At 40.1% G+C, this 13,357-nt stretch overlaps 1 protein-coding gene across 5 annotated transcripts in view; it reads left to right on the forward strand.

Annotated features, from left to right (window-relative positions):
• Window positions 1–13,357, forward strand: part of LOC112691936 (transcription factor AP-2-epsilon) — a 165,749-nt gene that overhangs the window by 133,323 nt on the left and 19,069 nt on the right. For all 5 annotated transcript variants that reach the window (XM_025566401.1, XM_025566402.1, XM_025566400.1 and 2 more), the window contains 2 exons: window positions 8,752–8,925; window positions 10,956–11,010. In XM_025566401.1, coding sequence (XP_025422186.1) covers window positions 8,752–8,925; window positions 10,956–11,010 — 229 coding nt within the window. The remainder of the gene's footprint in view (window positions 1–8,751; window positions 8,926–10,955; window positions 11,011–13,357) is intronic.

The following is a 13,357-nucleotide window of genomic DNA, read 5'->3' on the forward strand; positions in this document are numbered from 1 at the left end:
CTATATCTACGTCAATGGTCGGTCGAGTTCGAATTTCTAATTAAACTAAATAGCAACGTGCAGCTCATGTACACGCTGCAGTAGCGTAGCTGTAAGATTTTCCAAATGAGGCTGCAATAAATTAGACTGAACAAGCGAAATTTTTTTTGTTATTTTCTTTGTTTGTTTTTTAGTTTAGAAATAAATACTAGCACATAGTGCCCCATAACATCAACGAATATCAATTATAAACGATATAATCACAGAGATCGTCTTTATTGTACAAATAATCACCAAACAGACAATTTGCAACAGAGTGTTAAATTATAACCGAAACGTCATTATATTCATTTAATCGATTTTGTACATTTAACGCTCACTTCATTAAATTTGTATATTCGTACACGTATATATATAAAAAAAAAAAAATTCCAAAAATTATACGACCCACGACGCCGACTCGTTCTCTTCTCCGGTCAATCCGCACCGCGCACGTAGTACACGATACACGTACCCGTGTATTATACCCATTATATTTCACACACACCCATTTTTTAATTTTTATTACGAAATCGCACCAGTCCCGTTCGTTGGCCGACCGCAAAGCGTTCCCTCGGAGGCGTCGGCGAGTGTTTGTTCCCGCGCGTTATTACTACGGCACGGCGCGTGCATTTTTGATGTACGATTTCCAACGTACAGCTGTTAAAAGCGCTCGTCGCAAATGACACATTAGTGGACATCACCTCCGGTTCTCGGTCACACGATTTTTACCGCGACCACGCGCAACCCAGGTCAATAACGGTTTCTATTGCATTTTTCACGTCGAATTCCGTTTCGGTTGCCGAAAAGCGCACACGATCCGTCATAAGCTGGCGGTATTTCTCGTATATAAACATAAATTTCGCATACGATCTCAAACCGTACAACCGCTGCGCGCACTGTACAAATGATTACACGTCACTCGTGGAACACGACGGTTATACAACATTTTGAACGGACACCGTGTACTTATGGTGAGCATGACATTCGTTGTCGTTATTGGTCCGCGCGAATCGATCGATCACACGCTACGGTTACGAAAATCCCGAAAGAAGCGATTGGGCTTGGCTGAAAACGTGACCGATTGCGCGTGCAACATAAACGATACGATACAATATATGTATATTATGTATACGACCGTGATCGCCGTACGTCTGTTTGACGGCCCCTCGCGATCCCGCTGTCGAACTTATCGTCGCAAACGATTAACCATGGGCGCAACTAGAGCTCAGATATTGGGGGTGCTGAAATTGCTGAATATAAAATGTATCTAACCATAATTACTATAGATTATATAGATCTGAAGGGAAAAAAACAGGTGCTAAAAACCCTATTGCGCCCCCCTAGTTACACCTATGTGTCGTTCGATGCGCATTTCTGCAGTGTTGAAATTCGGTCGCGGCGGAACAATGATAATCATCACGATCCCGTTTGCACGCATTACAGTAGGCGTTGCCGGGAGTCAGAATGTCGCGATCTATCGCATTTTGACCCCGGTGTACCGCCGTCAGTGGTGGAGAATTTCATTAAAGCAGTTGCTTCATGACTGAAATAGGGTAGGTAGGCAATGTTGTACAACAGAAAAGTTTAATACATAGTTTGCACATTTGACATTAAATAATATTATATTTTATTTTGTTTGGACTTTTTTATTTCAATAAAATTTAGTAATTTTAATGGGGTAGGTACTCGACACACGTAACTGCTTCATTGGAAAATAAACTTCGCGCCGCCACTGACTGCCGCGTAGGGTAACGAGTACGTGTGTCACAGCGGAACAGTTGCTCGGCAAAAATTGCAAACCGTTCCCGCGCCAGCAACCGACTCGATAAGATAACTTCCATCCAGACCCCGTCTCGCAATAAGTGTTGTCAGGATATGATGGTACGGATTTCGCGGCACACGACACATTTTGCTCTGCGGTCAAAAATATAAATCAAGGAGAATCCGAACGGAACGCTTTGCGATCGTGATTACGATCCCGTCGTTGTCGAGCGTCGCTGCTACCTCCTGTTATATACGTTTCGCGCTCGCTGACCGTGTGCGTGTGACTTACGCGGAAAGGAAACAATATCGATGCACATAAGTTTCACAATGGCACCTCCGTTTTATTAAATTTTTTTTCGGTATATCATTGCGATAACTTATCGTACGTGCATCTCACGCGTGTGTAACGTCCTACATACATATCTACACGTGCACAATAATTATACTATCGTATTTGTTTTTTATTTTCATTACGTTTTTTATCCATTTTTTTTTTTTTTATGTACACGTTTCGACGACAACGAGCGCGTCCTCGCCGTTCTCCCGCAGTTAGTGCGTTCGCCACCAGAACTTATAACACGTTTACGAATACGTACATACTTGCCTGATAAACGACTTTAACACGCCATCCCTTGACCACGCCCCGAGACCGTACACTAATAATACCACTATCTTTGCCGGGAAATATTTATTATCTTTTCGTTTCCCGTGCGCACGATATGTGCCGCGCATATAATATCTCAACACGTCTACTCGCGGTGGTGCACTGCTGTCTCCGAAGAAACGTGACCCGGCTGGCCCGGCCGCACGTGCAACTCTGACCCGTAAAAAAAAAAAAAAAAAAAAAGAAAAAAAACGGTCGTTCAACACCGGTGAACGCGAAACCGTATGCGCGCCTGAACGTACATACCGCCGTGGTTGACGGTCGTTTTCGTTTTTGAAACGTACCCGTCGACAACGATAAATTGGATCGATCGCGCACGTGCGCGCTCTTGTCACATTTTTAGATCGCGTACAATGTACGCGGCAAGAGGTCGGAGTTCGCGCCAACGTTATTAAAACGTATTGGGTGGTGGTGGTCGCGCGCGCTTACACCGGTACCATGAGAGATCGCGTAGTCTTGACAAGCCGCGGCGCGAAAACTACTCGTATTTATACGCGCAAACGTGTATTATATTTACGGGCACGCAACAGGTCCGATTTTTAACAACCGCTGACCGTTCGCGGTGGTAATATTATTACCAGCGCGTGCACGTGTGCAGCAGCAATACGCCAGTCTTATCTCCGCCGCGATGTCGATCGATAAGCGTGCAATGCGCACACACGAGAATGTACGATACGGTTAACAACACGCGCGGAAAGTATATTTGAAAATGAGTTGCTAATCGACTTCGCGCTGGTCGAACATCAATTAAACCATTTTTCAAACGCGGACCAACGGCGCACAACGTGCACGTCATGCCGCTGAAAATAAGTACGCGTACAACGGTGTTGAGATTACATTTTTATCTTTATCATTCGCATGCACGCCATTTTTATAGTCGGTCGAAGAATTCGAAAGCGCACGCGAATCCGTATCCCGAGACAACTTGGTTGTTACGTACACGAGCAGGAACTGCATACGCGTGTCAAATACCATTGGACATTTCGACTCAACGAATATTATCAACGCGTGCGAAACGTTCGGGTGACATTTCAGTTCGACTGGTCTTTCTCATAGCGTTCTGTACCGGGATAGTAATGGTGTGCGATCGCGTACGCGGTGAATGCGACGGTAAAATCGAAACAAAATCGTACGTTCTTGCGTTGTATTACACGCTCGGCGAGATGGTACAAATGTACACATGCGTGTGTTATATTTTTACGCTCGCGTACGCGCTATTAGGAAATAATCGATTTCGTCGACGATCGCGGTGAACGTTGATGAACATAAAATAAATTCCCGAAACCCGTGATCGTCGTCCGGTTTAAAAATTTCGTTCGAACGCCACGCGGTCCGGTGGCAGCGCATATCCATTACCGTGACGCGACTTCACAGACTACCGTTCGTGTACGTTATTATTATTACAACAGTGGCGCGCGCGTTGTCGAGGGCGGCGGAGAGCAGTAGTCGATCGCGGCGGCGAATACCTATACAGTAAATATACGTGTGCACACACGCGTACGGACGATTATTATTTGTACGCGCGTACAGGCACAAGAGTTAATTAAAACGGGCTCGCGCGAGCTCGCGAGGCCATCTATCTGCTCGCGTACAACAGTCATAATAATAGTGGTACACATATACGTGTACATGTATAAAGCGGAACGCGCGTGAAATCTTCCTAGTTATTTTTCATTTTTAAAGCGACCGAGAGAGCGAGAGAGAGAGCGCACACTCGAGTAATTAATATACACAAACCGCTCGCGCGCCGCAGCCCCGTTAATGGGGTCCCGAGGAAATCGATTCGATCACTTTCATTGTGAAAAGTGGGCGTCTCATAAGTTACGCGGCCGCCAACAGTCGATGTGTTTTTTTTTAATTACCCGTCGTCAGAATTTTGGTCAACGGGAAAAAATCGAATCCTGTCACGGTGCGAGTGTAACATAACCGCGAAAAAATCGCCCCCCCCCCCCCCCGGGCGTCTCGTTACGCGTAAGATTCGAGTTCGTGAGTGGTGGGAAAAATCGAAACGCTGCAGCGCGATTAATGTTTAAGGGATCAGACGACGTTCGAGTACCGCGAGACGCCCGCGCGTTTACCCTCTCGAAACAGCCGTGGGTATATTATATACCCGTTATACGTATAGCGTATCGTTATTGATGTTATTACAATGTAATACGTGCAGTGCGCTCGGGGTTCGGGTGAATATTATAATGTTGATCATAATAACTATACACGGCGACGGCGACGGCGGCGGATTCGTTCGTCGAGAATTCCGACGTACGTGGAATTCCGGGCGTTTTAATTATGCCGGAAAAACGATGAGGGTATAAAAACGGTTGTTGTTATTATTGCTGTTAACGACGCTTACAACGCGAGCGCGTTTATAATCATATATATATATGATGTACGTTGAAAATATTATGTACACAAGGACGACCGAAACCGAGATTTCGGAATGTCAAAAAATTTTAATTTTTATAAGATGTTTTAATAAAATTTCCGTCTCGAGGGCGAAACGAAGCGCTGTATTACGATCGCATCGTTATTATTATACACGTCGTGCACGCCGTGTTCAAACTTATGGCGTATATTATTATTGATTTATCAATAATTATCATAATATAATTTATTGTATCGTACGGACGTCGCTCGTTACCGCATAAACGCGCAAAATACGCATGGGACAAAACCGCGCATGTATATTTTGGACGATTTGCGTCGCTTGTCGACAATGATCTATGACGACATTGTTAAGATTGTATCCGCAGTGTACAAATGTGTTGTGAGTTTTCAGTCGGCTTTCAGTCTTCGAAACATCGTTCAAATTCATTTATTAAATTTATTTATTTTCATTTATTTATTATAAAATCATTATAATGATTAATAATGAAAATAAAATAAAAATGAAATAATAATTTTAACTTTTAAAACAAATTTATTATTTCTCAACGATAATACGGAAACTCTTTTAGCCGGTGGTACATTCACATATTACCCCAAACATTTTTTTCAATAATATACAATACATGGTTTAACAAGAGGTCACTACGTTCCGCTAGTGTTTTGTGATTTGCTATCTAAAACATCAAAATATTATATTCGTATGTGGACAAGTATAAAAAACCTATGTTTACAATAAACAGATACCAATTTCAATCCACCATTATTATTTCTCGATTTTGAGTCGGAGCTCATACTGCAGCGAGTAATGTATTTAAAAATATTAAAATTAAAGCATGCCGATTTTATTTATGTCAAGCATGGTATTGAAAAATAAATTCTATTCGAATACTTAATAAAGAGTGCAAAGATAAAAATTCAGAGATTGGAAAGTGGCTTAAAATGTTTTTCGGATTACCGTATTTATCGGTAAATTTGGTTTCCGATGCTTTTCGTGAAATTTCATCTAAAACTCTAAATCATCAAAAATGCATAGCATTTGCTAATTATGTACTTGAAAGTTATATTAACACTGTTCAAGCAGAAGTACTTAGCTGCACACTTTTTTGTGCTTGCGTTAATGAAAAAATCTAAACCAACATGTATATAAATGTGTACATGGTTAAAATAACCGACGGATCGTAAAAAAAAGTTTTTAAATGCGCATTATTGTTATTATTGAACGTATTGCGCTCGGCAGCATATAAAATACCTTTAAACTTTTACTTAATAATACGGTTTAGAATTAAATTCTTGTAAAATACACCAAGTGTCACGATTATCGTAAAATTACGTGTTGTTCGACTTGACATATTTTTTTATCGCTCAATAAATACTTCCTTCGACTGATTCCATAATATCATGTAGGTATGTACACCTTGATTTTTATCTGTGGTACATCACATAATATAATATTATACCTCTCCTGAGTAAAGATGATTAACGGCTGTATAAATGCGTTCAGCGTACGAGTACATGTATAGTACACAATACACTGTTCTAGTTTTATAGTTTCAAAACTGGTTAAAAAAAATCTGTTTATGCCGCAACCGAGTTTCCTCGAATACATACACCTACGGCTTTTTATTTTCGTTTCATACGCATGAACATTTGTATAAATATTGTTGTGAGCTCCAGGATAAAAAAAAATATTTATTTATCTTCGAAATTACGTGAACACGTAACGAGGAAAACGTAAAGAAAAATTTACCAATTCGATCTTTGTTATTTTTACAATACGATGCCATTAAAGTACACTCATTGTCGTGTATATTTATTTATTCATCCGGGATCGATTACATTACACAGATTGGATGGATTTAACATATTAAAACATATTTAAAAAAATAGATTAAAATACAATATTAAATGCATTTTATACATTTAAAAATATGTATTGACAATAATCACAAAAATGTCGGAATTAACGTTTTTTTGAGTCACCTGAAAACCAGTGATATTTTACTCGAGCGTGGTCAAGTATGACAATACCGTCAGTAAAAAAATATTTTCAAAACCAAGAGACTTACCCAAAAATGTACGTATTAAGTGTTTTAAACGAGTACTTCTTAAACGGGTTCTGCCTTACATATGTTCGTATCTCTCTTTTTCTGTCTGTCTCTCTCTCTCTCCCTCTCTCTCTCTCTCTCTCTCTCTCTCTCTCTATCTCTGTTTGTCCATAAATGTATAAATATGTAATTAATGCCTCGAATTGAATACAACAATAACAATAATAACGATAGCTCGTGCCCGCACTCGTACGGCTATTTTGTAATATTACACGTATGATCCGATTGATACGCCGGGCACAGACAGGATGTATAACGAGGAGAAAAAGTATAAATATAAATCAATATCGCCAAAAAAGAAAAACTTTCTCGGACAACCGATCGAGTGTGCAACAGTTTCCGATGGGTGCCCTTCCGTCTCACGTTTGTGGAATGTAGTCGTACGTAAGCATACGTATATGTAGTGTGCGTTGCTCGTAGCTACAATTGACCGACCGATTGGACGTCGTTTTAAGACGTGTATCATATATGTGTATCATATTATACCTGTATATAATACCTGCCGCGACCGATTTGGGCTTGGTACATATTATAATACACACACGTAAACGGGACCGGATCTGTAGACACACATACACATACACACTAACTAATAACAATAATTATTATCATCGATACGCATAAACACAAGACGGCGGCAAAAAGGACGACGACGAACTTATACATCGAACGGTGTGCGGATTTTATTTAGTTATTATATATATATATATATTACAAGACGATGGATCTAGGTTATGCGAACGTACTGCAGTGTTTCTTAACGAGAGAAGTGTGCATTTATCAAAAAAAAAAAACCTCTCCCATATCTGGTTACTAGACCCGTAATTATAACCGACAAAAAAAAAAATTAAAATAAATAAATAATAATGATAAAAAAAAAAACACTTATTCCGGCGCATATATAGGTAGTCCAGTACACACCATGACGATTAATCATAATCGAGTGATTGGTCGCAATACTCTCTCTCTCTCTCTCTCTCTTTCTCTCTATAAAATCGTATAGGGATATATTATGATATACAGATAATATGCGTTTTATTCGACACGCGTAAACTCTATAAATTATATTTTCTTCGTTATTGCCCCGCTTATCCTGTATCGGTTTGTGACGTAAGTCGTACAATAAAAGAGAAAACTGTTCGATTGAATAATGAACATTACAATAATATTGTACGATTTAATTTGCCACCATTATACGATAAGACCTGCAGATACATCGTTAACAATATTATAAACATTATATTCTTGGCAATATTCGCACGCTGTCGCGAAGCGATAAAAATATAATAAAGGAAAAAAATATCTCAAATGCAACAGTGACATTTCAAGATGCGTTCGCTACGGTATAATTATTCAGACATCATACGTTTACGTATTTCGATTGTTTCGTTCGCTCGTGAGTAATCATACTCTTTAAAAACGCAGTAAACGCACGTACAATGTCGGTGAACAAAAAGTTAGAAACAAGTTAGAACAAGTAAGAAGCACGTACAAACCTCCTCATAACCAATTTACTACTAAAAGTGAATTATCGAAATTTTAGAGAAAAAAATGATAATACTGAGTTGAACAGTTAGTAGCAAGTAGTGTTCAAACGAAATAATGTAAAACCCGAGTTTATGATGGTTCCTACCGCGAAACACAACCTTAAAATGCACAAGTACCAACTGCGTTAGCCATATCTACCCAAATGTATAATTCATGCATGCGTGATTTATTTTTTACTACGCACTATGTCTAGTCGTTACATTATATTATTAAAATGTTGTATTACGTTTTAACAACTACACGTTTTTGCTTTTCGATCCGCAGGGAAATATGCACCCGTCTTTCCCGTACGAAAGCGGTCGTTCCCGAGGTGGCGAATACGGGTCGGGCGTCGGCGGAGTTCGAGGCCGAGGCGATGTGCTGGTCCAGTCGCATCCAGGTCTGGAAGACTCGTTGGTCTTACACAACGCCCTATCCAGCGTGGTGGAAGAAGCTCAGGTGAGTTATTGATTAAATTACTATACTGTTCACACCCGGTGCATATGCGTGTATAATATTATGTTACGGTACATACCGTATAGTTACGATGTATGAACCGAAATACATACAATTTCTACGGACTTTGGATTTGTATCAGTCGCTCAAAAAAACTGTGCCACGCCACGGGTGTCAAAGACACGCCTAACGAGCAATAAGGGTTGAACCGGTCGTGTTTAAGCACCACACACAGGCGCCCAAAAAGGGGTGTACATTCTTTCCGGTTTCGTTTATTGTGCTTCGTAATTTATAAACACGTTACGTATTGTTTACAAATCATTGCTTAGCTACACGTTTATAATGCAACCTATTATAACCTACAGTCACGTATGACGTATACGTATAAAATAGCGCACTCGACTGATGATTGATGAGATAATTCGAAACGCGCATAGATCCAACGGTGATCTCCGACGGTTGTTAATTACAAAAACAAAACACCGCCGACTATCGGAACACCATGAGGAATTTTCCCCGAGTGATAACTTACTACTGTCCGTGCAATACGCACCGACGCGACTATATTTTTATCGTACCATCGTTTCGACGGACGAAAATAGTATCGGTAATCATTTTACCCCCGGTCCTATGAAACAGTACGAATAGCTGCGGCGGGTTCATAAATCTTCCTTGCACGGTTACAACCGAATTCACGTGCTCCACAAACGCGCTACAAGACCATCGGCCGTACTTCAGGTGTACGCGTATAGGTCGTATTATCGTCGTGTTCAATATTGTAGTGCGTTGCGCACCGAAGTTATTCGATCACAAATAACAGTGCACGAATGATGTGGTATACACGGTATAATGCAGCGGTAGCCGTGGTACTGTTGAGATTTAAATGAACACGTACAATATCAATTATTAATTATTACTGTCGGCGTATATGCTCCACGTGACCGGCTATGGCGATGTACTTTTTTGATACGTTTTTTTTTCACCGGGACCGTCGACACTCCTCTAGGACGAAACGCACCGCCACCGACCGTTATACATTATAATACGTATTCCTCCTATTCTTACCACACACACACACACACACACACACACGGAATCAAATGCATATTACACGTATAACGTATAAGGTATATTAGACATGACGAGTTCAACCGTCGTACGTGCGTGCGTGTGTGTTAGACAGCTCCCGAGATACGACCGCGTTTTAATTTGTTTTAATCGGGTGCGCCCATAACTTGTTACGTCCCCGAAATAATATAAAAATAATATTACAATCGTACACGTTACGTAGTAGGCACCTGTGTATAGTAGACAGTAGTAGTATAATAAAACCAAAACGCGTTTTTTCTTCTTTTTTTTTTTTAAGTGGCCTTTTTGAGTTCAATTTATCTTCGGCCGAGATTGATAGCAATTATTATTATCGACTGTATCTTATGTAATAAAAATATTACATTTTTTTTTACGCGGCTATCATATTATTTGTATACCGTGCGGGCGCAGACGATTCTCACGTGCCCCGTAGACGTGTAATACTCAATAATAATAATTGTGATAATCATAATCCCGCGCGCGCATTTTATGACGATACAAGATCCTGGTTGTCGTTACCATGTATATACGGCCGTGCGTGTGCAATTAAACCAACCGGTGGACTTCGGTAGCCCGTTCAAAAGTGGCGGATCAACGGGGGGGGGGGGAGTTAACCTACCTAAATCTTATGTATTATAAAAATATATTAAAAATCAATAATTTTCATTATCAATCACTAACTGCAATGTCATAAAAAATATCCCAAGGGAAAACATTTTTCAACCCCCCCCCCCCCCCCAAAAAAAAAAAAAATAAAATCCTAGATCCGTCACTGATGTTCAATACACACCCGCGCGCGTATGTAACGGATATGTACATGATAATATTATACACGCATAGTGGTATACACCTATAACCGGTGCGCATTCATTGAGTATTACAATATTGCGTGCACACGTCTTGTGACTGATTTTTTTAATTTTTAACTCTCGTTTTTTCAACAGGAACACAACGTGGACGATAGCAGTTCGTTTATGAACGATTTGCCGCTACTGAAACGTAAGTACACACCGCACGTATGTGTACATATATATATTATCAATTATATTATACTCCTACGGCCGACGTACAATATCATGCACGCGGCTTGCGCTCCGGAAAATAATTACATATTATATTGCCGTATGTTTGTGCGCGTGATGCGATATTGGATTCGAACGGCACACGCGCAAATAATCGGTCGAGTACCGGTTCGGCATGCGCGTGTATAGGTCCGCACGCGCCGGCGCGTAAAGGACGGACGTATGATATGAGTGACTACTACGCCATCACGACGTTTCTAGATCTCCGAGGGGTGTTTTGTTCACCCGAGGATTCAATTTGGTTATTTTTATTCTGTTGCGATTTCAATTATTCATCGTCAAGACCGGGCATTAACGAGTTATTTTCTCCTAGTGGTATACCGAACAGTTGATTAATTTTTTAGTCTCGTTTAATTAATTTTTTATCGAATCTAAATAAATCCTAGTGATCAAAAATATAAAAATACAATTTTTCCAACCAAATTACTGTTTCCAATAAATGAACGATCGGAAATGTAAAAATTGTGGAAGTGTTGAAGGCATATATGCGCTATTTCTATACGTGTCAAAACAACGAATACATTTATCACACTATTATTTAGTAAAAAAAAAAAAATAGTTCTATTGACTAAGTTAAGTTTATTTTCCCTTCCATTTAACTTTTATCTTATAAAGCTAATAAAAAAAACAAAAATTCTAATCTAACTCTAGAGTAACCTTAAACCGACGAGTTGTGCACGTACCAGGTGGTGGTGGCGTTGGGTCATTTGCTGTTTTCGCTGAACATAATATTTGATAAAATAATTAGTTTCTCGATAAAACAAGTCAAACACAAGTCGTTCTTTTTTGATACATATTTTAATTGTATACACATATGAATACAATACTAAAATATTACTAGGCAAAAATGCTAACACTTCTATGCGAAAACGGTGCGTCGCCCTCATCCCCCATCGATATTGTCGCTGATTGGCCGGCCGGTGGGGCCAATAAAAAAAAAAGTTCGACGTCCCGCTGACGACAACATTTCGAGGGTCCTATTGCCCGAGGCTCGGGTTCCCAGGTGCTTTAGCGCGCGCTCGTTCTCCCCCCTCAGATTTTCGAGCCTAATAAACCCATTCGGATAATTATTTCATTAAGCACGAGCATACACTATATTATATATAATTATATAACTGTAATAGTGTATATATTATGTATAAAATATCAGAATGTAAGTGGTACCATAACACCCGAATCTCATCGTTCCGGTCGGATGGTTACTTTTATTTAATTGTCGACGAGCCCTCGGGGCTCTACGTCAGGACTGCAGCAGTTGTAGCCAGGTCTTGGTTGAGCTGTTTCAACTATGCAGTGATTTAACGATATGATTTTCCACTCCGTAGTACACACACACACACACACACACACACACACACACACACACACACATGCACGCACACGCACACACATACATGTAGGCGCGAACACATCAACTATGTAGTCTTTATAATCCAATACTGGTGTACCAAATTATTGAACAGAATGAGTGAGAAAAAACGTGAAGAAATTTGTTTGCTAAATGGAAAAAGGGGTTGTGTCGAACGTGATTTCGTGCTCGTTATGTTTACGAATGATTTTTTCACCCCTCTAATGAAGCAACCACCACCGTCTGGATTCCAGCATGACATACACAGACACACACACACACACACACACACACACACACACACACACACACATACATGGTACAGCCGCAGAAATCTGGATAATCACGTTTGCCGAAAATTCGAAATATTATGAATAGTAATGACGGCGGAAATTCAAAACGTAGATTTCGCGCTAAGACGACCCCGGCATCGTTATATACATTTTGTTGCTCGTATATACTAACGGTCCGTGTTATATGTATATATAAACAAACACGTAGCACATTTATGTCATTGTGCAAATAATAATTATAATACTCGTTACACTTCCAAGCACGCACAGCTATATAATTTCTGAATAATGACGTATACGAATAACGTCTTGTGTTTGGTTCGGTTAGGTCTTTTTTTTCTTTTTTTTTTTTTTAGTTTCCGCTTCACCCCACGTTTTCACACCTCTATTATGTGTACTTGTGTATTAGATTCGTGCAGTACATACATACAGCCAGTGGTGGTACCGGTACCCTGTGTATATGTGTTAGTTTTTTGGGCGTCTACCGGGAACTGCCCAGAAAAACACAGCACCCCTCGAGTAGAGTATATTATATACGGCTAATTTGGGGTGTGCCTTTTGACTTGACGGGGGGGGCGTAGTGAACATCTGTTGTATTCGTGTTAGCGAATATTTTTTCTAAG

This window comes from Sipha flava, unplaced genomic scaffold (genome assembly GCF_003268045.1).
Source record: "Sipha flava isolate LNK unplaced genomic scaffold, YSA_version1 68_pilon_pilon, whole genome shotgun sequence".
Classification (NCBI taxonomy): Eukaryota; Metazoa; Arthropoda; class Insecta; order Hemiptera; family Aphididae; genus Sipha; species Sipha flava.